We start from the raw sequence: 19779 nt of genomic DNA, 5'->3' as shown, positions 1-19779 counted from the left end.
TAGTCCTGCAAAAGGGGATCAGACGGGGTGGAAGGACTACAACGTCCGTCGCGCTCTGCGCTGCCAGGGCTGTGTTCTTGGCTATCTCGGGTGTTGGTGGGATGTGAGCAGCAAAGTTTCCTAGCCGTAAGCGGCAGCAGCATTAACCCCTTCCGCTAGAGTCGGTGATGCGAAGGGCGGGGGCTCAATAGGTGCAAAGCCCTGTGGCTTGGGAGCCGTGTACTGGGTCGAGTGGGGTTTGCACTGATGCAGCCTCTGCGTCCAGACTCTCGCTGTGATTACTGTTGGTACGCTACGGGTATAGTATTGCAGCTTTCCGGGGCACCTGATTTGGACTGGGAGCTTCTGGGACCTGGGATTTTTGTAATGTTGTGTGTTTGTATGTTGTGGAGCACTTTGTGCTGCCAAATACATAATAGTTTTATGGCAACGTATGTTAAAACAGGAATTAAATCTCTGCTTTGGGGAGGTGGCATCCTAAGTATGCAAACTTGTACAATACAAAGACAGTGGATGTTGTTATTGCTAATGGGCTTTGCAGAACAAGGCGATTTAGACTGGCGGTGATTTGGAGGAGATGGAGAGCACTTGGTGTGTCTTGTCCTTGCTTTGAGCTGTCAGAACATAGTCATGTAAGAGAACAGCAAATTATAATGTTATTTATTGTTAACAATAATGCTTTCATTAAAGGGTTGTCTGTAAAAGTTAAGCAAGGATCAGATCCTTTCTCCTCCTCTCTCTGCTGAAAGAATCTGGAACCATCATTTCTACAACCAAGCGTGCAGCAAGTAAACTCTGAAATGCCGTAATTCATCATTTCCCCCAACGCGCTTCTCCCTCTGAAGGAGAAGAATATTCCAGGACAGCTCCATCTGGACAAATAGACAGCTTCCGGGGATAAACGATTTCTTTTTGATATATCTGTGAGAGAGTGAGCGTGTGTTCTCCATTAGCCCTATGGATAGAAGGTGTTATGGCTGTGCCTCCAAGTTTACCCTCTTCAGGAAAGAGGCAAGTCTCTCTTCAACACTGGATACAAGATCTGGCCCTAAAAAGCCAGTTAGGCAGGCAGCTGAGTGAGTTTCCTCGTGGCAGCATTTGATCAATGCCATCTGAAACGCCAACAGTTTGAGGCTCCTCATATCAGAAATAGTAACCCCACCTCCCACTCTCTGCTTTACATTCTACAGTTCAAACCTGCTGAGCTTCCTTGGCTCTAAACACACGTTTTTTGTGTGTCAGTGTCATTGTTTTCCTTAATTGTATATTAATGACACAGGCATGGTAACCTCTCTGTGTTTAAAACATATAGGAATTGCTATAACACAGCAGTTCTGAAACTGTGAGTTGTTACCGCATTTTAATGGGGTCGCCAGGGCTCGTGTTAGACTTGCTAGGGTTTGGGGCCGAAGACAAAACCCAAGCCCCACCACCTAGGCCCAAAGCCCGACCCTCATCGTCTCGGGCGGCAGGGCTTGGGCTTTGGCTTTGGCTGTGGCTTTAGCCCTGGGTGGTGGGGCTCAGGCTACAGGCTTCTGTCCAGGGCTGAAGCTCTTGGGCTTTGCCTCCCCCAACCCAGGGCGGCGAGGCTCTAGCGGGCTCAGGCTTCAGTGCCCCCTCCTGGAGTCATGTAGTAATGTTTGTTGTCAGAAGAGGGTTGCGGTGCAATGAAGTTTGAGAACCACTGCTATAACAGTACAGACTTATGGTCCATGTAGTTCAATGTTCTCCAGATACTTCAGAAAAAAGAGTGAACCCCCCCCCCCACCCTCTTACTATACTAGGGGAAGAGATGGTATTCCTGACTCCAGCAGGTGATCAGCTTGTGTCCGAAAGGCTGATACTCTTACGCTGTTTAATCTAGCTAGTGTAGCTGCAACTACTATTCTTATTCATACAAATACTTAATTTTCTTTTTAAACTTACAAACTAGCACATATCATATCTCTGAAGTACTTTTGATGTGGAAGTTGCTCCTGCCTGGTGCACATCCAGAGAGATTCAGTGTATATTTCACAGTGTTGTTTCAGCCAGCCAATGAAACTCTTGCACTTCCTTGTTTCTTCTCAGTGTGGGTGCAAGAACTGTGGGCGGGCATTTTGCTCAGGCTGCCTTGGGTTCAGCGCCATTGTTCCCCGTTACGGGAATGCTCAGCAGAAGGTGTGCAAGCAGTGTCATGGGGAGCTAACCAGGTAAGGTGGGAGACTTGGGCACAGTCTGTGTGTTTATATACTCTTTTTTTGTTTGTTTGTTTGTTTCAGCCTCTGGTGTCACAATGCAGATTTTGATCCACTTCTCTTTTTATAACTCCACTTTACACAGCCACATGTATGCTGTCCATAAACTGAAATGCCAAACTAGTCCTTTACTGAGCTGTTACCATGTGGGTTTCAGTTCCAAGTATCCATACAACTGTATAGTACAGGGGTGGGCAAACTTTTGGCCCGAGGGCCACATCTGGGTATGGAAATTGTATGGCGGGCCATGAATGCCCACGAAATTGGGGTTGGGGTGCGGGAGGGGGTGAGTGCTCTGGCTGGGTGTGCGGGCTCCAGAGTGGGGCCAGAAATGAGGCATTCAGGGGGCTCTGGGCTGGGGCACAGGGTGGGGGTGAGGGCTCTGGCTAGGGGTGTGGGCTCTGGGGTGGGGCTGGGGATGAGGGGTTTGGGGTGAGGAGGGTGCTCCGGGCTGGGACCGAGGAGTTTGGAGAGCGGGAGGGGGATCAGGGCTGGGGTAGGAGGTTGTGGTGCAGAGGGGTGGCTCAGGGGTGCAGGCTGTGGGCGGCACTTACCTCAAGTGGCTCCTGGAAGCAGCGGCATGTCCTCTCTCTGGCTCCTATGCAGAGGCGCGGCCACACGGCCAGACCATTGGCCATGGTTCCCAGCCAATGGGAGCTCCAGGGGCAGTGCTTGGGGTGGGGGCAGCGTGCAGAGCAGAGCCCCGTGGTCGCGCCTCCACATAGGAGCTGGAAGGGGGACATGCTGAAGCTTCCGGGAGCCGCGTGGAGCAGCTCCCAACCCTGCTCCCCGGCTGGAGCACTGGAGCGGGGCAAGCCCCAGACCCTGCTCCGCAGCAGGAGTTCAAGGGCTGGATTAAAATGGCTGGGGGGCCGGATGCGGCCCATGGGCCGTAGTTTGCCCACCCCTGGTATAGTAGCTGAGCAGCTTGGTGATAAGGTGATTGGAAGTGTTGTCACTAAATCAAAAAACAAACAAAAATAATCCACCTTCACTGTTTCAGAGGCCTAGATGCCATGTATAATCTGAAGATTTAAAGTTTGTGGGATTGATTTGGTTGTAACAGAAAAAATATTCACAGTCTTCCTGCTTTGAAAGCCTCAGATGCACAGGTACAGGTTGCATAGTTAAGCACACAAATCAGGACATGCAGAGTTAAGATTAGCACATAATCAGGTAACTCAATATGTTGTAATATATAATTATTACATATAATTATAATAATTTGTATTCTATAACCATTTCTGTAATATATTATCTTGTATAATGATTGTATAATACATTTTAAAACATTTGTTATATAATTTTGTATTTTGAAAGAGATGTAAGGCACATCTCTTTCCCAAGGCTTCCCACTGATCCTGAGCTAGGAGAACCCAGAGCCTTTGTCCCCAGGTCTCTTTCCATTTGCTGTCTCTTTCTAACTGCAGGCTGCTGCAGAGAGTGGTGTCTGTGCTCCTCTTATTGTGGAATACTGATGACATGTTTTAAACCAAGTAAATTTTTACTTTTTACGGCAATGAGTGCCATAGCCATGTGCATCATAATTTCTCTAGGTTTGAAAGAGAGAGGATGTGCGGTTGTAGCATTATCTGGACATCTGTCTCAGGTCTTTGTTTTACAGTGGGATGTTTGTTTTTGCTTTCCAGAGGAGTGTCTCGGACTAGTACAGCTAGATGGTCTCCACCAGAGAACTACAAAAAGTGAGTTTTGCTAGTTAATCCAGCACATTTGAATCTTTAGGTGGATATTCTTTTGGTTCTTGGCTTCTCTGTTGAGACTGCCAACAAGAAGGTGGGCTTGTGACATGGACACTTCTCTGCTTGGAACTGGACTGAGAACAGCAGCTCTTTCAGTAAGGTCACCAAACAGCCACCTGATGATAATGACTTTTGGCTGCTATACAGCAAGGCTGAATTCAAACCTGTGATCTAGAACTGAAAGGTTCCATGTTTCATTACTAATCATCTAGTCTACTTTTTGACCATTTTATATCAGTGCTTCTGTGAGAGGAATGGTTTTCCTTAGTCCTTGGGAGGATCTCTGCTTCCCCAGACCCAAATCCATCCTAGCAAAGTCAGGAGCAGGAATAAAAGAGTTTCCATATTCTGTCCTATATCATCTTTCCCTAAATAGCATGTTTGTAGAGGAGCTTGCAGAAGATGCCTTCATAATTCGTGTTCTAAGTGCCTGCTCCAAGTTATGCTTGTTTTTTCCCTCGTCACAGGCGTGTACCAGCTCTTGAGGCCAAGCAGAACCAGCCGATGGGTTCGCAGAAAGGCCCAGTGAAACCCCTATGCCGGACAGGCTCCAAATATCAGGGGCTGTCAAAGGAGGATCGAGCTATTGCAGAGCGGCTGGAGAGGCTTAAGGAGGAAACAAAGCCCAGTGAGTTTGATAGTACGGTGTAAGCTTCCTACATCTGAGCAGAGGTTTGGTTGCTGCTTCTGAGCTGTACAAATAGCAAGGGTGGACTGCACACTCACAACAGTCGGTGCATTTGAGACTAACCTCCAGACATGGAAATTGATGGGAGAAAGCTGCCCATGGGAGCCAAGTCCTGCCCATGCTATCAGAGCAGTGGGTACCTGGGCCCCATTCCCTGGGCTGCTGCTCTCCGGCGCACACATTTTGCTGCCCTGGACCTCTGCTTTCTCACTGGTTTGCATGGTTCAGTCCTTATCTTGTAAGTCTTGACACAGTGAAATAAGCTGCTTGTTTACATCTGTCCTGGGCATGTCCCTGGGCATGGTAATGTTAGGAACGAAGTGAAGCAGGGGACTGCACATGGTGCTGTTAGTGTGTGGCCAAACTGTTGTGCAGAGGTCACACATGGGAACGCTTTGACTGAAGTACTGGTTCCTGCCAAGAGCAATGCAGGGCTCCATGGGACTACACTTTGCCCATTCCTGCTTCCAGGAACAAACAAAGGAAAGCTGATTTCAGCAGGCAGTTCTGGGATGCTCGAGTGGGAAACAGCAGCAATGGACTGTCTGGCTTCAAAGTGGGAGGTGGAACATGCATTTCACTTTCACTCCTCTAGTTAGGTTGGTGCCACAAACTTCATGTCTGGGAGATCTACAGGGGAGGAGGCAGTGGCTAGAATTAAGTGGTGGATGATAGCATTAGACCAGTGCCCTAATCATTTCAAGGTACATGAGTGTCACAGTAGCAGAACTCTTGTATGTGGACATAGTAACTGAATCACATTGCTGTTTTTATTGGGGTCCCATGGAGTAGACACCCTTTTTTGGAAGAACACATTACAGCAATCAAGAAAATTTTAAGCAAACCACAGGGGATATTGGTCATGGCTCTGGCCAATTATCCCTGGCTGTGATCAGTGAAGTGAGGGAGGCTTTGCTTAGCTGTCCAGGGCCCCATTCTCGAAAGAAAAATATATTCCAAGACACTAAAACTATAAAAGCCATTTGCTTGCTGTAAACAAACAGAGTTGGTTTGAATTGCAGAGTCCATCCCATCTCAAGCTGAGATAGAATCTAGGCTTGCAGCACTGAAGGATGACCCCAGCAAACCCATTCCATCCACACAGGAAATGGAAGACCGTCTGGCTGCCCTGCAGGGAAGAGCCCTTCCAACCAAAACTCCCAGACCGGTAAGATCCCCTGGCCCCCTTATATCAGTTCATGGGTTTCTCTATCTGAGGTCTTCCAGTAGTTGTAGTATCCCAAGAGATTTCAGAGGCATAAGAGGCCCTTCCTCCTGCTTCATCGATTCACGTCCACCTTGCTGCTCCAGAAATATGCTCATTAGCTCCCAGCTTGTAGTATAAGAGTCCATTGTCATGCTCCAGAATTGAACTAAGGGCACGTGTTCCTCAGCTTGATGAGGACTCAGAGATGGTGGGCCATTTGTGGCACTGTCTCACAACTGATTGTTAGTTTAGTTGAGAAAGGAGCTTCCCTCTCTGAGATTCAGGTGAGACTTTAACAGTTAGGCTGTTAGTTGTTTTATGTGGGTGGACTTGGCTTGAGGGGGAGCATTGTCTGGAGGTTAGAACCTGGCACCAGGAGTCAAGAGTCCAGGATTCTAGTCCCAGCTCTGCCATCAGCTTGCTTTGTAACTTGGAGAAGAAATGTGTGGCCTGATTTTCAGAAGTGCTGAGAACACACAACTCCCATTGAAGTCAAAGGAATCTGTGGGTGCTCCCCACCTCTGAATAGCGAGCTATTAACCTCTCTCTGCTGTAGTTTTTCCATCTATGAATAAAGGTGATAATACTTGCCTATTTCTGAAGGTTGATATGTTGTTCTCTCGTGCTTTTAGATTCTTGCTTGAAAGCTGCTATATCCGCTCAAGGCATTCTTATTAAATAATGAAGCAATCAAATGAATGGCAACTTAAAAAAAACAGATTAATAATAACTAATTTGGAGTGAGACAGGAAGAAATTTCCTCTTGAACCGTGGTAAATACGAGACTATACTAGAAGTTCACTTGTCAAAAGAAAACAAACTTTTATGAACTGATCAATGAAGATAAAACGTGGCTTCTGTGTAGAGAGATGTCAGAAATACCTTCCAAGAGCGTGGCACAGCATCCCAAACAGTGAATAAAGTGCCAAATGTTTAAAACAATATTTACATTGAGACACAGCTGGGTGACGTTTAACCCCAAATTTAGGTGGTAGTGGTTTGTATGTTTAAACTAAAAAAAAAAAAACTTTTCCAAAACTGAAGTAGGACATTTGCAAAAGTTTCCATAACTTAAAAAAAAAAAAAAAGTGCTCCTCTACAATATTGACAGCTCAAATGTTGTAGCCTAGTGGTAGGAGACACAAACTTGAAAGTGAAACTGAGCAGGAATTAAAGTGAAACTGGTTAGCATTCATCGCAACTTTCATTGCATATTGAGAGAAATGCAAAATAGATTAACAACGTCAAGTGTTGTTTAAAACATGAATGTGGACTTTTTAAAAAAAAAAACAACAACAACTTATTTTTAACTGGACAGGTTCCCCTTAATGATCCATATAAAATGTACTGGACTATAGTGTATTTACATTTTATGGCCAAGATTTTTTTAAAAATTGGTACTAACTTTAGCCTCCTAAGTCCATAACTAGTTGTAAGTGGCCTGATTTTCAAAGCTATCTGTTTATCTTAGGTAATTATATGTCCTCTATCACTGCAGTTTCTTTAATGTATTTATCCTCACAGCACCCCTGGGAGGTAGGGAAGTGTGATTATCTCCATTTTACAGGGGAAACAAAGGCTCAGAGAGATTAAAGGCTTGTCTACACGTAAAACACAAAGGCAGTACAGCTTTTCCACTGCAACACTTCAGTGTAGACCAGAGGTGGGCAAACTATGGCCCGTGGGCCACTTCCATCCTGTGGGACTGTTCTGTCCGGCCCCTGAGCTCCCAACTGGGGAGGCTAGCCCCCGGCCCCTCCCCCGCTGTTCCCCCTCACCCGCAGCCATGCAGCAGCACGGCTTGCGCCCACCCACCTCCCAGGCTTTCCAATAAGCCTGTCCTGCTGCTCTGAGTGGCATGGTAAGGGGACGGGGAGGGGGGGTGTTGGATAAGGGGCAGGAGGTCCCAGGGGGCAGTCAGGGGACGGGGCACTTGGATTGAGTGGAGGTTCTGGGGGGAGGGGGCGGTCAGGAGACAGGGAGTGAGGGGGTTGGATGGGGGTGGGGGTTCTGGGGGGAGGGCAGAGATTGGGGGTGTTAGGGGGTGGGGGTTTGGGGGGGCAGGGATTGTGGGTGTTGGATAGGGAGTGCGGTTAACGGCAGGGGGTCCCAGGAGGGGGCGGTCAGGGGACAAGAAGCAGGGAGGGTTGGATGGGTTGGGAGTTCTGAAGGGGGCAGTCAGGGGGCGGGAAGTCGGAGGGATCGGATAGGGAGTGGGGGCCAGGCTGTTTGCAGAGGTAAAGCTTTCCATACCCGGCCCTCCATACCATTTAGCAATCCTGATGTGGCCCTCAGACCACAAAGTTTGCCCACCCCTGATGTAGACACTACCTATGCTGACAAGAGGGATTCTCCTTTTGGCAAAGGTAATCCAGCTCCCTGAGAAATGGTAGCTAGGTTGATGGAAGAATTCTTCCATCAGCCTAGCACTGTCTATACTGGGATTTAGTTGTTGATTTTTCAATTTAGGGTCCTAGCCTTTCTCTCCTTTTTCAAAACAATTTCCACTGACTTATATGGTTGCCCAACAATTGTGAAAATTGGTCCACTTATTCTGGTGCCTAAATGTCGGGCGCAGTGTCACAGTAGAATCCGTATCAGAGCTGGGATTAGATCGCATCAGTTCCTGGCTCCCAGTTCTGTGCTTGGATTAGCCGGTTGACTTCAATAGAAGCTGTGTGAGCTCAACATCTCTGCAAATCCGGCCCAATGCATGTCAAGTTGGGCACCCAAAAATGGAGGCACCTGGCATTACTGGACGCTTTTGAAAATTTTGGTCCTAATTAGGATAGTCTCATAATAGGTTACACAATTTTTCAGATTTTTCAATTTGTCTCCTTCCATCACCTGTTTAACACTCTCCTACAGCTTTCTCCAACGTGACCTCTCTCTTTTTCCAGGTGCACCAGCCCCCTGATACCAGAACCCAAGTCCAACAGTCTGATGATCTGTTGACCCAGCTGGCTGAGGAAGTTGCCATTGATGAGAGTTCTAGTCCAGGAGCCCAGCCTCAAGGTATCGGTTATCATTGGCCTCAAACAGTTTTCCTTAAGGACACTACATACACCATGATGTGTGTTCTAATGAGAAGGAAGCCGGTACCTCCGAAACCACCAGGCTTAAAAGTGTGCCAAGTATCCTGCCTTATCCCTACCTCCCCCTTACCAACACACAATGTTGACCAAGAGCAGAAAACCAGACCTATGTTGATTTGTCATTGTCTCAGCCCGTGTGGTTATGTTTCCCCTTTCAATGGTAATCTTGTTGGATTATTTTTCTCTGTTTTTTTTTATGGTAGCCCAGTCTGGGGAGGAACAATTTTTAGAATTTCCAGTCCTTCCATGTTCTATTAGATGGTTCACATGGTAGTAGTCAAGATCTTGAGACGCTAGTCTGGCCAGAGCCATGCCCAACATCCCCTGTGGTTTGCTTAAAACTCTCTTGATTGCTGTAATGTGTTCTTCTCAAAAGGGGGTGTCTTCCATGGGACCCCAATAAAAACTGCACTGTGACTTAGTTACTATGTCCACATACAAGGGTCCTGCTACTGTGTGACTCATGTATCTTGAAACTCATCAGTAATTTTAGCTATGGAAAAGAGAGAGCTGTGCAGTAGAACAGCAGACTTCTCCACAAGATGAGACAAGAGTTCTGTTACTCTTAGCCCATTCTTTTAATGGCATGTGCTATGCCTGGAGGTGGTTGCCATTGTAACACCTACATGCTCTGTCTGGCTGTTTTCTAGCTGTTAATACCCAGACCCTGAATGATCTCAATCGGAGAAGTCAGAGTGGCATCAGCACTGGTGATCTGGACCCAAAACAGCTGGAGGAGGAGAAGAATAAACTTCTGGCAGAGGCTGCTGCTGAGCTGAGGGAGGAGAACACTAGGGAGGAGAAAATCCTAGAAGTTGCAAAGAGACTGGCAGCACTCAGAGGCCAGGACCCCGAGAAAGGTGAGTAATAGGAAGAAACACTAGCTTGTGCTGAAGAAGAAAAGGACGTTGTTAGCTTGGTGGTAGCGTCTCTTTGTCTTGTTGGGAGAAGTTGGTGCCTTTACATGAAGATTAACCTCCATTTAGCAATGGGAAGCAGTTACAGCTTGAGGGAATCACGTCTCTACTAGAAATGGACGGTCGCTTCATGACAGGATTTGGAGTCCAGTTGTTAAGCTGTATGGAGTAGTCCAGGATTATGAAAGCTAGGGGTTAAGGCCCATGGGTGAAGCTGTGTAGATTAACTCCCTTTGCCCCATACCCAGCCTACAGCTAATTCCAACGTGCCAAGACTTGTTTAATTATGCCCCTTAAAATACATTTTTTTCCTTCCTCCACCCCCAACTTTTAAAAATTTGAAAGAAAATGTTATCTCCCTTACACACAGACCCATCCCAAAAGGAGATGCCATTGTGCGTTCCCTTCAGCGTACTGTCTGCTTTGCAAAAAAACAGAACTGGGTCGAGGGTTGTGATGCAAGATCAAATTCAACTCCCCATGCCGAGCACAGACAGCGTCCCTTGAGATGTGAAATGGCAACAGGTGCTATTCAAATGTAGCTCACTGTAGCCTCATAACCTTCCACTCCTCTTGCAGTTACTCTGGAAGACTACAAGCTCCCTGACAGTGATGAGGAGCTGACGGAGGAAGAAGCCATTCAGCGGGTCCTAAAACAGGTCAGGATCAGCTGTTGGGACTCTGCTTGCTTTCCTTTTAAATAATCCTAGCATTTTTGTTACTTATTCAGTGTGCAATGACCCTGTTGTTTGTCCCTGGGCCAGGGTCTTGCTCTCTCAGATCTTTCACGTCTAAAACTAACTCCTCCTCAAAGTGGTTAGCAGAGCAGTTCTGTAGCCCAGCTGGCTAAGGTTGCAGACTATGTTCTGTCACTGTGTGCATCTGACTTGCCCTTTCTTGGTTCCTTCCTGTGTGGATATGCGACTTCCCTGTCTCAAGAGCCCCATGTATCTCTGGAGTTTGCCACAGAATGTAGGTCCTGCTAGCCGTGGAGTACGCAGGCCCGTGCCAGCCTCTTGTGTTTTTCCCTTTCATACACACATTTTCTCTCTTTCCCCTTTCTCTCTTGATTGTTACTCATCTGATGTCCCTGCCCCTAAGCAGGAGATGATACAGTGCAGCTCACTTTATAAAGGCAGTTCTCCCTCCCTGCAGACCTCTTAGCTATAACATTTGGGCATCTCTAGAGAGTTTTGAGATTAAGAGAGGGGAAAGAAGTTTTGCTCCAGGAGAGAGGCTCACATAGGAGTTTGAAGCAAAAGACTTCTTGCTTTCTTTTGTTCCCAGCTCACACAGGAAGCAGCTCTGGATGAAGCAAGCGGCTTCAACATCCCTGCTGATCAGGCCACCCACCCAGCAACCTCACAGCAGAACACACCCAAGAAAGCAAAGCTAAAGGTCCGTGAGCCAGTCAAACCCTCTTGAAATGACCTGTTCCAGTTCCTGATACAACACAGCTTAGTGTAACGCAAATCTCAGTCCTGCTCTGAGGCTGCCTTACAATGGTATTTACTGTACTGGAAGTTCCCAAAACCAGAGCATGGCAAAGAGCTACCAACCAGCTTTCCCTAGGTTGGCAGGATGAGGAGGTGAATGTCTCAACTGGCTTTTCCAAGGCCAGCCAACACTGACTGTACTTTGCCTCTGCCCCCTGCTGGCAAGCTTTAACAGGGCTCTCTATCTGGAGCATGGCTCCCTGAAAACCAGCTATCTGCAGGACTGAATGGCACCCTCTGCAATCAGAGGACCTGGTTGGCATATAGCCAGCAGGGAAGATACAAGAGAAGGGATTCCTAACCCATCAGTGTAATTACACAGAACATAAACTACAGTCTGCTACTAGAGAGCCTGATCCTGCATTGCTGCGGTCAGTGGGAGCTTTTCCACTGGCTCCAATGGGTGTAGGATCAGGCCTGTAGAGAGCAGTAGTAATCAAGTAGCTCTTATAATGTCAGTGGAGGGAATTAGTAAAAGGATGCCATATATTCATGGCAATTCCAGCCTGTAGCATAGCAGCATGCACACGCTCTCTGTTACATGTCAGAAGAATGAAATGAATCTGTGATCTCCATGTAACTGAAGTATCCGTCCTCAGTGGGAAAACATCTTTTACTTACAGAAGTGATCAATGTGTCAGTGTTAAAGCTTTGTTACCCTGACCTTTCACGATCATTAGTGTGAATATAATTATATTATTATAAAAACAAACTTCCCATTAGAGCTGGGCCAAATTTTTTTGACCAAAAGATTTTGCAGATTTGTCTCATGTGCCAAATGGTTTTAGTTGTGGAAAAAAGAAAAAAACTTAGAAAACTGAAAAGTTTAGTTTTCTGACACTTTCAAAATGAAATGGTTTGACTTTTTTTTATTCAAAACAACTTTTTCATTAGAAATTTCCTTTAATTTTATTTAAAAAAATAAAAACCTTAATCCTCTAAATCTAAAACAAAGTTTTCATTTCAGGTAAAATTAAACATTTCATTCAACCTGAAACAAGATTGTTTTCAACTTTTTGGTTTTGTTAAAATGTTCAAAAGAATTTCGCTTTGGATCAACCTGATCCAAATTTTTTTTTTTTAATTGTAACTGCTACCAAATGGAAAAATCAGTTATTCACCCATCTCTATTTATTGTTTTGCTAGGAAACTGTTTTTGCAATCTTTGAAGAATGTTCTGACGCTTTCTCCAAATAGATATGTGGCTTCCGGAGTGCTAAGGTTCTCCCTATGGCTGCTTTGCACCATAAAAGAGTCAAGGCAGGTGAGGTAATATCTTTTATCGAACCAACTTCTGTTGGTGAAAGAGAGACGCTTTCAAGGTCCGCAGAGCTCCTCTTCAGGGCTCTCTCATCAACAGAAGTTGGTCCAATAAAAGATATTACGTCATCCACCTTGTCTCTCTCATATCCTGGGAACAACAAAACTGTTATCAGCGCAAGGGCAGTATAAATCTAAGGAGACCGATGGTCTCGTAGTTAAGGCATTGCACTTTGGAAATTTTGAGTTCCATTCTGAGTGCTACCACAGAATTTCTCTGTGACCCTGGGCAAGTCACAGAGCCTCTCTCTGTCTCGATTCCCCATCTACAAAGTGGAGAGAGAGTAATACTTCCTTTCCCCCACCCCTTGTCTGTCTGGGCTGTTTAGACTGTAAGCTCTTTGCAGCAGGGATTGTCTCTTCTTGCCTGAACAGTGCCTTGCCCAGTGAGATCCTGGCAGGGGCCTCTAAGTATTGCCATTTGCCACAACAAAGATAATAACTGTAGGTGGATGATGATGGTGACATCAAAGAAGTAGGAGAAACTATCTGCCTATCAGGAAGATAAAAGCATATGAAATCTGGGTGGGAGCATTTATTTTTTAGTTAGAGAATTAGGTAAATGCATGTGAAAACAAGTGCTTGGACTCCAGGCAAGCTTGCTGTGCAGAGTTTGGTGTCTGCAAAGGTTGGACACCCTTGATGTAAAGACACTGAAGTAGTATATATGTAAGTGCTGTATGTCTCTGTTCTGGACAGAATCGCAATGTAAAAATCCTCCCCAGTTGCTGTCCCAGGTGAGACCATCCTCACCCAGCATAGTTCAGTCTAATTCTCCTAAATTATCCTAATCTGACCCCTGATTTTTATTTATCTGATTTATTCCGGTATTAGATCCAAGCTCCAATTGCCACAGCTAGTGCTAAGAAACCCAGCCCAATTGCTAAGGCAGACGACAGTGATGATGAGGAGTTACCATGGTGTTGTATCTGCAACGAAAATGCCACATTGCGCTGCCATGGCTGTGATGATGATCTCTACTGCCAGCGATGCTTCCGGTAACAGCGACAACGCCTTTAGGCAAGAGATACCCATCAAGATGAAACCTAGTTCTCCATGCCAAGTTAGAATAACAGAAGTGTAAGATTAGAAGGGACCTCGAGAGGTCATCTAGTCCAGTCCCCTGCACTCATGGCAGGACTAAGTATTATCTAGACCATTTCTGATAGGTGATTGTCTAACCTGCTCTTAAAACTCCAATGACTGAGATTCCACAACCTCCCTAGGCAATTTATTCCAGTGCTTACCCACCCTGACAGTTAATTTTACCTCATGTCCAACCTAAACTGCCCTTGCTGCAATTTAAGGCTCATTGCTTCTTGTCCTATCCTCAGAGGTTAAGGAGAACAATTTTTCTCCCTCCTCCTTGTAACAACCTTTTATGTTGCATGGTTTAGTGTGTGTTTCTTCCACTAAATGGAAGAGCCCCTAAGAGAAGGAGAAATTTGAGAAGTTCAAGAGTCAGATGGTTATCTCGGCCTTTCAGGATATAGTTTTATAGCACGATTAGCTAAACTAACTAGCATGGAAGTACAAGCACTATCCTTATGCTTCAGGGCATAAACTGGGATCAGGAAAAAATGTTCCTTTTGTACTATAGTATTGTGTGCTCTAGGTGTATCATGGTGAGGATGTTATGCCTTTTTCTGAAGCATGTTACACTAGCCACTGCTGAAGGCAAGATGCGCGAGACCATTGTTCAGGTTTGGCAATTCCTGTGGTTTGTTAAGGATATTGAAGGATTGGTCAGAACAGATTGTCACTGGCAGAGAGATCAGCTAGGAGGAAAGTGTGGGATCTACAAGGATAGAACCATGGCCTTAGACCATGTGAAATTTCCGTTTTTTTTTTTTTTAATCTGGTGGTTCCTGAAGCACTTGAAATTGGAGAGTCTCTACATGTTATGTACCAAAAGCTGCTAACTCTCAGTCGAGCAATGCAATAATTGCAACTTTAACTTTTAAACACCTAAGGCAGGGGTGGCCAACCTGAGCCTGAGAAGGAGCCAGAATTTACCAATGTATGTTGCCAAAGAGCCACAGTAATAAGTCAGCGCCCGCCCACCATCAGCTCCACCCCCGATTCCCAGCACCTCCCACCCACCGGCGGTCCCACTGATCAGTGCCTCCCCCTCTCTCCCTGCACCTCCCGATCAGCTGTTTCGTGGTGTGCAGGAGGCTCTGGGGGGGAGGAGCAAGGTCATAGCAGGCTCAGGAGAGGGGCGATAAGGGGTGGAGTGGGGGCAGGGCCGGTGGCAGAGCCAGGGGGTTGAGCAGTGAGCACCCCCTGACACACAGGAAAGTTGGCACCTGTAGCTCCAGCCCCGGAGTCGGTGCCTATTCAAGGAGCCGCATATTAACTTCTGAAGAGCTGCAGGTGGCTCCGGAGCCACAGGTTGGCCACCCCTGACCTAAAGGTTTTGCATTCTGGCAGCATGTTATAAATCTCTGGTTTAAGAAGCTATTTTCCTTCAGTGCAAGACTGTTCTGTCTGGGCTTCTAATTTATTTTCATCATTATTTCTCTTTCTAAAGCACTGGAGTTGCTTGATTTCCAAGGGTAGTGTTGAATGGACAGTGACTAACTTGAAGTGTGAAACAGAAACCAGATGGTAGATTGAGATGATCTCTGATGTTCATTCTGTCATTTCATGGCCTGTTGGTGGTTCTGCAGAGACCAGTGCAATGGAGGGGGCGGTGAGAGAGAATATATTAAAATAATAAGGACATGCGTAACTGGTAATGCTAAATAAGGTTAAGGAAAAACACATCAGCCAGATAATGGAGCTGTAAGAGGCAGAGATGAGAAAAGCAGCAGAATGGCAGGGTATTAAATTAAATCAGCTGTACGCTGAAGATCAGGGTTTGTGTCTTCAGTCAATAAATAATCCTACCTGCCTGAAAATGAGCAGAAATTAATTGAGCTGGGATTTTGCCCTCTACATTTCATTTGCAGTGCCATATGCAACAGATTATAATCACAGCTCTTATTGCATGTCTCTTACCCACTGTCCTGAGAATGTATCACTAATTACATGAACATTTCAGAGAGACCCTTTGTCATTTCTCTCTCCAGAAGTCAGAGGACAAAATGAAGTTTTCTAAATTAGCAGGCAGTTTTCCTCTCCATAAAGAACTTTCCAGGGCGATGTTAAAAAAAAAAACAACCCCTCAGCTGTCAGTCTTAATACAGCCAATGGTGGCCCAAGGGAGAATTCCTCGGTTAGTTAAATGTGTCAGTGGGGATTATCTTTTGGTTGCATTAGTTGGATGAGGCTCTATGCAGCTGCTACTGCTGGGAAGGCCAGTCTGCACAACCTACCATTGCTAAATGCCATCTTCAATTCTTGTTTGCCTTTCAGAGAAGGCCATGATGAGCTTGACCGGAAGGAGCACCGCACATCTAGCTATCGTCCTCCTCATAAGCAGAAATGAGTCCATGAGCTGTGGAAAGGGAAGAAGATGGAAAATGGAGATACAGAGGGAGTTGTCAAGATGGGAAGAGTTCAGGCAGACATGCACTTGCTACCAAAACAGAGGACCTCTTGAACAATTCGAGGAACCTCTGTAATTCCAAAGAAGCTTGGCGAAAATGTGACTCCCCTCCCCAAACATAGCCAGGGAAATATGGCTGGGAGTGAAGCATATGCTCTGCATACATGAAAGTTTAAACCAATGGAACATTAGAAAATGGATGAATTGGTATAAATGTAAATAGCATGAGTTTAAACCTGGGGGCATTTGGATGATGGTAAAGCCAGGGAAAGAGCATGAATTTAAGCCACTGTGAGGCTGCGTGATGAATAATTTCCTGCTTTTACTAATAATTTACACATTTTGTTCAAAAAAGATGACAAGGCAAGTTAAATTAAGAAAAGATAAAATTCTTCAAGGCTTGATCAGATATGTGATAAGAATCTCTGAAGTGTAATAAAGGAATGTGTATAGGGAAATCTCTTGAGAATTTTCAGAAATTGTCTTACAGGGTGTCATCCTGCAGTCATGCCCTATGACCTCAGTTCCAATGCCAGATGGATCAAAAAATGAAATGAAAGGACTTGCTGTTTTTTGACATACTCTGTCTCGATTTGAGAGGCCGTGAGCTGACCTAAAACTGTAGTGTAGCATTTCTGGGGGCTTGCTAAACAGCAGCTGGGTTCAACCACAGTAGCGGCTGCATTTTATTGGTGGATGATGTCATTCCTGTATCTGAAAAGCATTCTGGAGTCCTTCAGGATGAAAGGTGCTTTGTAAATGTAAAATACTAATAATGAGCTGAATTCTGTTGTCAAATAGGTGTGTGAGAATTCTGTTGAAGTCAATGGGAGTTGCACACATTTGTCTGAGAGCAGAATGTGGCCTGATACAATTATTAGAATCTCTGGTAGACTAAAGATACCACCCCCTGCTATCTCCACTACCCCCACATATTTCTGTTCCTATGAATGAATATGTTAAATGGAGCTCTATTCCTGCCCATCTCTGGTGCCTGTTCTTGTGCACGTCACAGATCCCTAAGACCAAAGTTGTTGGTCATGCACTGACCTGGCAAAATTCACTCTCTCTAATATGGTTCTGAGTAAGCCATCAGTGGCTGAAGTTCTGTTTATATTAACAGTGGCAGGGCCTAACTCCTTAGTACAGAGCTTTGGGATAGCTGAATAGGAAAGGTACTGGATTATGATGATGTAATGGTGACAAAAAGCCCAGTACTCACAAGATGATAATAATAGACAGTTCCTGGTCTGAGGAGGTTACAGTCTAAAAGATTAAACCAAGATTTATGTCTGGGTTTTACTGTGTAGGAGTGAGAGCCATTTCATAATTATTGGACTGGAATGATTACTCAGATACCTAACCACCCACACTTACAGAAAGTGACTGCCTTGTTCCCTTTGTGGCTCAGTATTTTCAGGGGGAGAGGGGAGTAACTGCTGTTCAAATGTCTGCTGTCTGTTTGATTTTTAAGAGGCTTCTCTGTGTACTATTTGTCCAGACTGCTCCGGCAGTAGGTCTTAAGCCTGACTCCCCTCCAGACATTGACTATGTGCATTCAATTCTTTGCTTCACAGCTACTTCTCTTAAACACCTCACCCTGACCTGTGGGTTATTTATGCCTAGGTGAGTCTCAGCACCGTCCTATTGAACTTCCTGGCTTCCTCAGCCACAGTTGAACTTGTAGCTATTTATACAGTCAGCCAGGGTGGCCCTGTGAGCTCTGCCAAGTGAGTCTCATGAGGAAAGCAAGTGGTAGGTTACAGATTGAGCCAGCCTGTTGGCTTGCCCAGCTTTCCAAACTGGTTTCTGTGGGCTGATCCTGTTGAACACAGAAAGGCATGTCCTGGAACTGATGTTTAATACCTAGTCACGTATGGGAGCGTCTCTTTATTTGCTTTGGTCACACAGACTGACCCTCGCCTCTCCACAGAAAATGAACTTTTGTGGATGCTGAACCCTCTGCTTGCAATAATGGGCCTTTTCTGTGCAGCCCTCCCCTTGAAATGTATTAGACTCCATCACTAGCTTATTAACTTCTGTAATGTGGGGAAAGAGGGCGGTCTGCAGCGGGGTAGACAGACTAACCTTTTTGGTTGTCTCTTTGGGAAAGACAAATACTGTGAACCTTATTTAAGCATGCTTTAAAAAAGAGTTGTATGGCTAAAGCCCTGAACATCTTTCCATTATCTTCAGTGGACTGGTGTGGTGTTATCCTTGTCCAGTGCTTTGAAAATACACTGGTAGGTGTTTAGATTAACTCAACAAAAGCCATGAAATCCTGAGTAACAGCTGTGCAAATGAAGGGAGAGCACTGTATCTGCAAAAGAAACAAAATTGGTCTTGTGCCCTTTTTTGCTTCTTTCTGAGGGATAGAAAGGGCCTGAAAGGGTTTTCTGCCCAGAAAATGTTGATTTTTCTGCATTTGAAATATCAGATCTTGCCTTTTTTTGCTGGAGAATTGAGAGTGGTTATGACATCAGAAGAGTTAAAAACGAATATTTGAGAGGGGAGCTCAGAGGTGTTATTAGGAGCATGATTTAGGGGGGAAATCTTTATTTCATGCACATGGGTCAAGATACTCAATTGTAATGTGTAAACCCTAGATAAATACAATAAAACACAGCTGGAAACATTCTAATCAAAAGAGGGGGTGTTTTTAAACAAACATTCCCATGCAATACTTGCAACTCCCTCCTGGCAGGTTTGGGCTAGTGCCTGAGAACCAGGATAATAAAAGTAACTAGAAACTGATTGTAAACAACAGCAAAATTGGCTAGTCTATTTTCATGGCCTAGGCCAAAATAAATCCAATCAATAAATAACAACATACTGTATTTAGATTTTAAGAATTCTTTCCACTGAAAAAAAGACTTGCCATTTTATAAGTTTTTTTAAAAATATGATTTTTTAACTTTAACAGATCCTCTTAATTTCCCCTCTCTCCTGTATTGATCTGAGAAATCAGAATGGATTTTTGGAGCAGTTCCTGGCTGATAGGCAAATATATTTTGAGACAAAATTTTAACATGACTTACCTAAGTCCCTGAGTTTTTCCAAGACCCATATTCATGCTAGGGCTTGCCCTGAATTGTTGCTGTGTTGTGTGGGGTTTCATTTAGAGTTTAGGTCTCCAGCACTACCATGTTTGGGGCTGGTACACCAGCACTGCAGCATGGAGGGCTTGACTGCTCCTCCCCACTTGGACTGTGTCTGCTGAGGAGAGCATGTGAAGGTGGAACGGGTTATTTTTAAAAATGCCTTGCAGAGCCTGTTTTTAACAATCCCTGACACAGGGCATGGTCCCAGTCCCTCCATGGCACCCAGAGTAAAGGCAGGGTGGGGGGTGAGTCCAGCCATAAGGATAACATCCAGGATGGTGCAAGGGCAGAGACATTTCAGCTCCTTTGTGTTCTCCCTAGTCAAATAGGGTTCAACAAGCAGAACCCATTGGGCCAGTAGAATACAAGCAAAGACTTGCACAAGTGCACATCTCTGTTCCCATGGCAGCTACGTGAACCTCTGGGGAATGTCATAACTCTAGTTCAGTCTGCTCAGCTCATTGC

At 45.3% G+C, this 19779-nt stretch overlaps 1 protein-coding gene across 5 annotated transcripts; it reads left to right on the top strand.

Annotated features, from left to right (window-relative positions):
• The first annotated feature begins 56 nt into the window (after positions 1–56).
• On the top strand, positions 57–19014 carry ZFYVE19 (zinc finger FYVE-type containing 19). Of its 5 annotated transcripts, none has more exons than XM_073348752.1 (12): positions 57–287; positions 691–1011; positions 2071–2192; positions 3887–3940; positions 4465–4625; positions 5708–5853; positions 8793–8907; positions 9638–9847; positions 10484–10563; positions 11192–11302; positions 13555–13740; positions 16081–16169. In XM_073348752.1, exons 2-11 carry the CDS (start codon positions 958–960, stop codon positions 13720–13722), a joined length of 1221 nt encoding a protein of 406 aa, XP_073204853.1. In that variant the 5' UTR covers positions 57–287; positions 691–957; the 3' UTR covers positions 13723–13740; positions 16081–16169. The 5 variants fall into 5 exon arrangements, with proteins under 5 accessions (XP_073204853.1, XP_073204854.1, XP_073204851.1 ...); XM_073348750.1 differs by having other exon boundaries at positions 58–287; positions 13555–13718; positions 16081–19001; XM_073348751.1 differs by having other exon boundaries at positions 109–126; positions 13555–13718; positions 16081–19001.
• Positions 19015–19779: the final 765 nt, after the last annotated feature.

This window comes from Lepidochelys kempii, chromosome 6 (genome assembly GCF_965140265.1).
Source record: "Lepidochelys kempii isolate rLepKem1 chromosome 6, rLepKem1.hap2, whole genome shotgun sequence".
NCBI classification, from domain to species: domain Eukaryota; kingdom Metazoa; phylum Chordata; order Testudines; family Cheloniidae; genus Lepidochelys; species Lepidochelys kempii.
Note: the sequence above shows the minus strand (reverse complement) of the source record. Positions and strands in the feature narration are given on the sequence as shown.

Coding starts and splice junctions, on each gene's coding strand:
- ZFYVE19 (XM_073348750.1), top strand. CDS start 958: ATGGATAGAAGGTGTTATGGCTGTGCCTCCAAGTTTACCCTCTTCAGG. Junction 8,908..9,637: donor TCCAGGAGCCCAGCCTCAAG/GTATCGGTTATC, acceptor GCTGTTTTCTAG/CTGTTAATACCCAGACCCTG. Junction 10,564..11,191: donor TTCAGCGGGTCCTAAAACAG/GTCAGGATCAGC, acceptor TTTTGTTCCCAG/CTCACACAGGAAGCAGCTCT.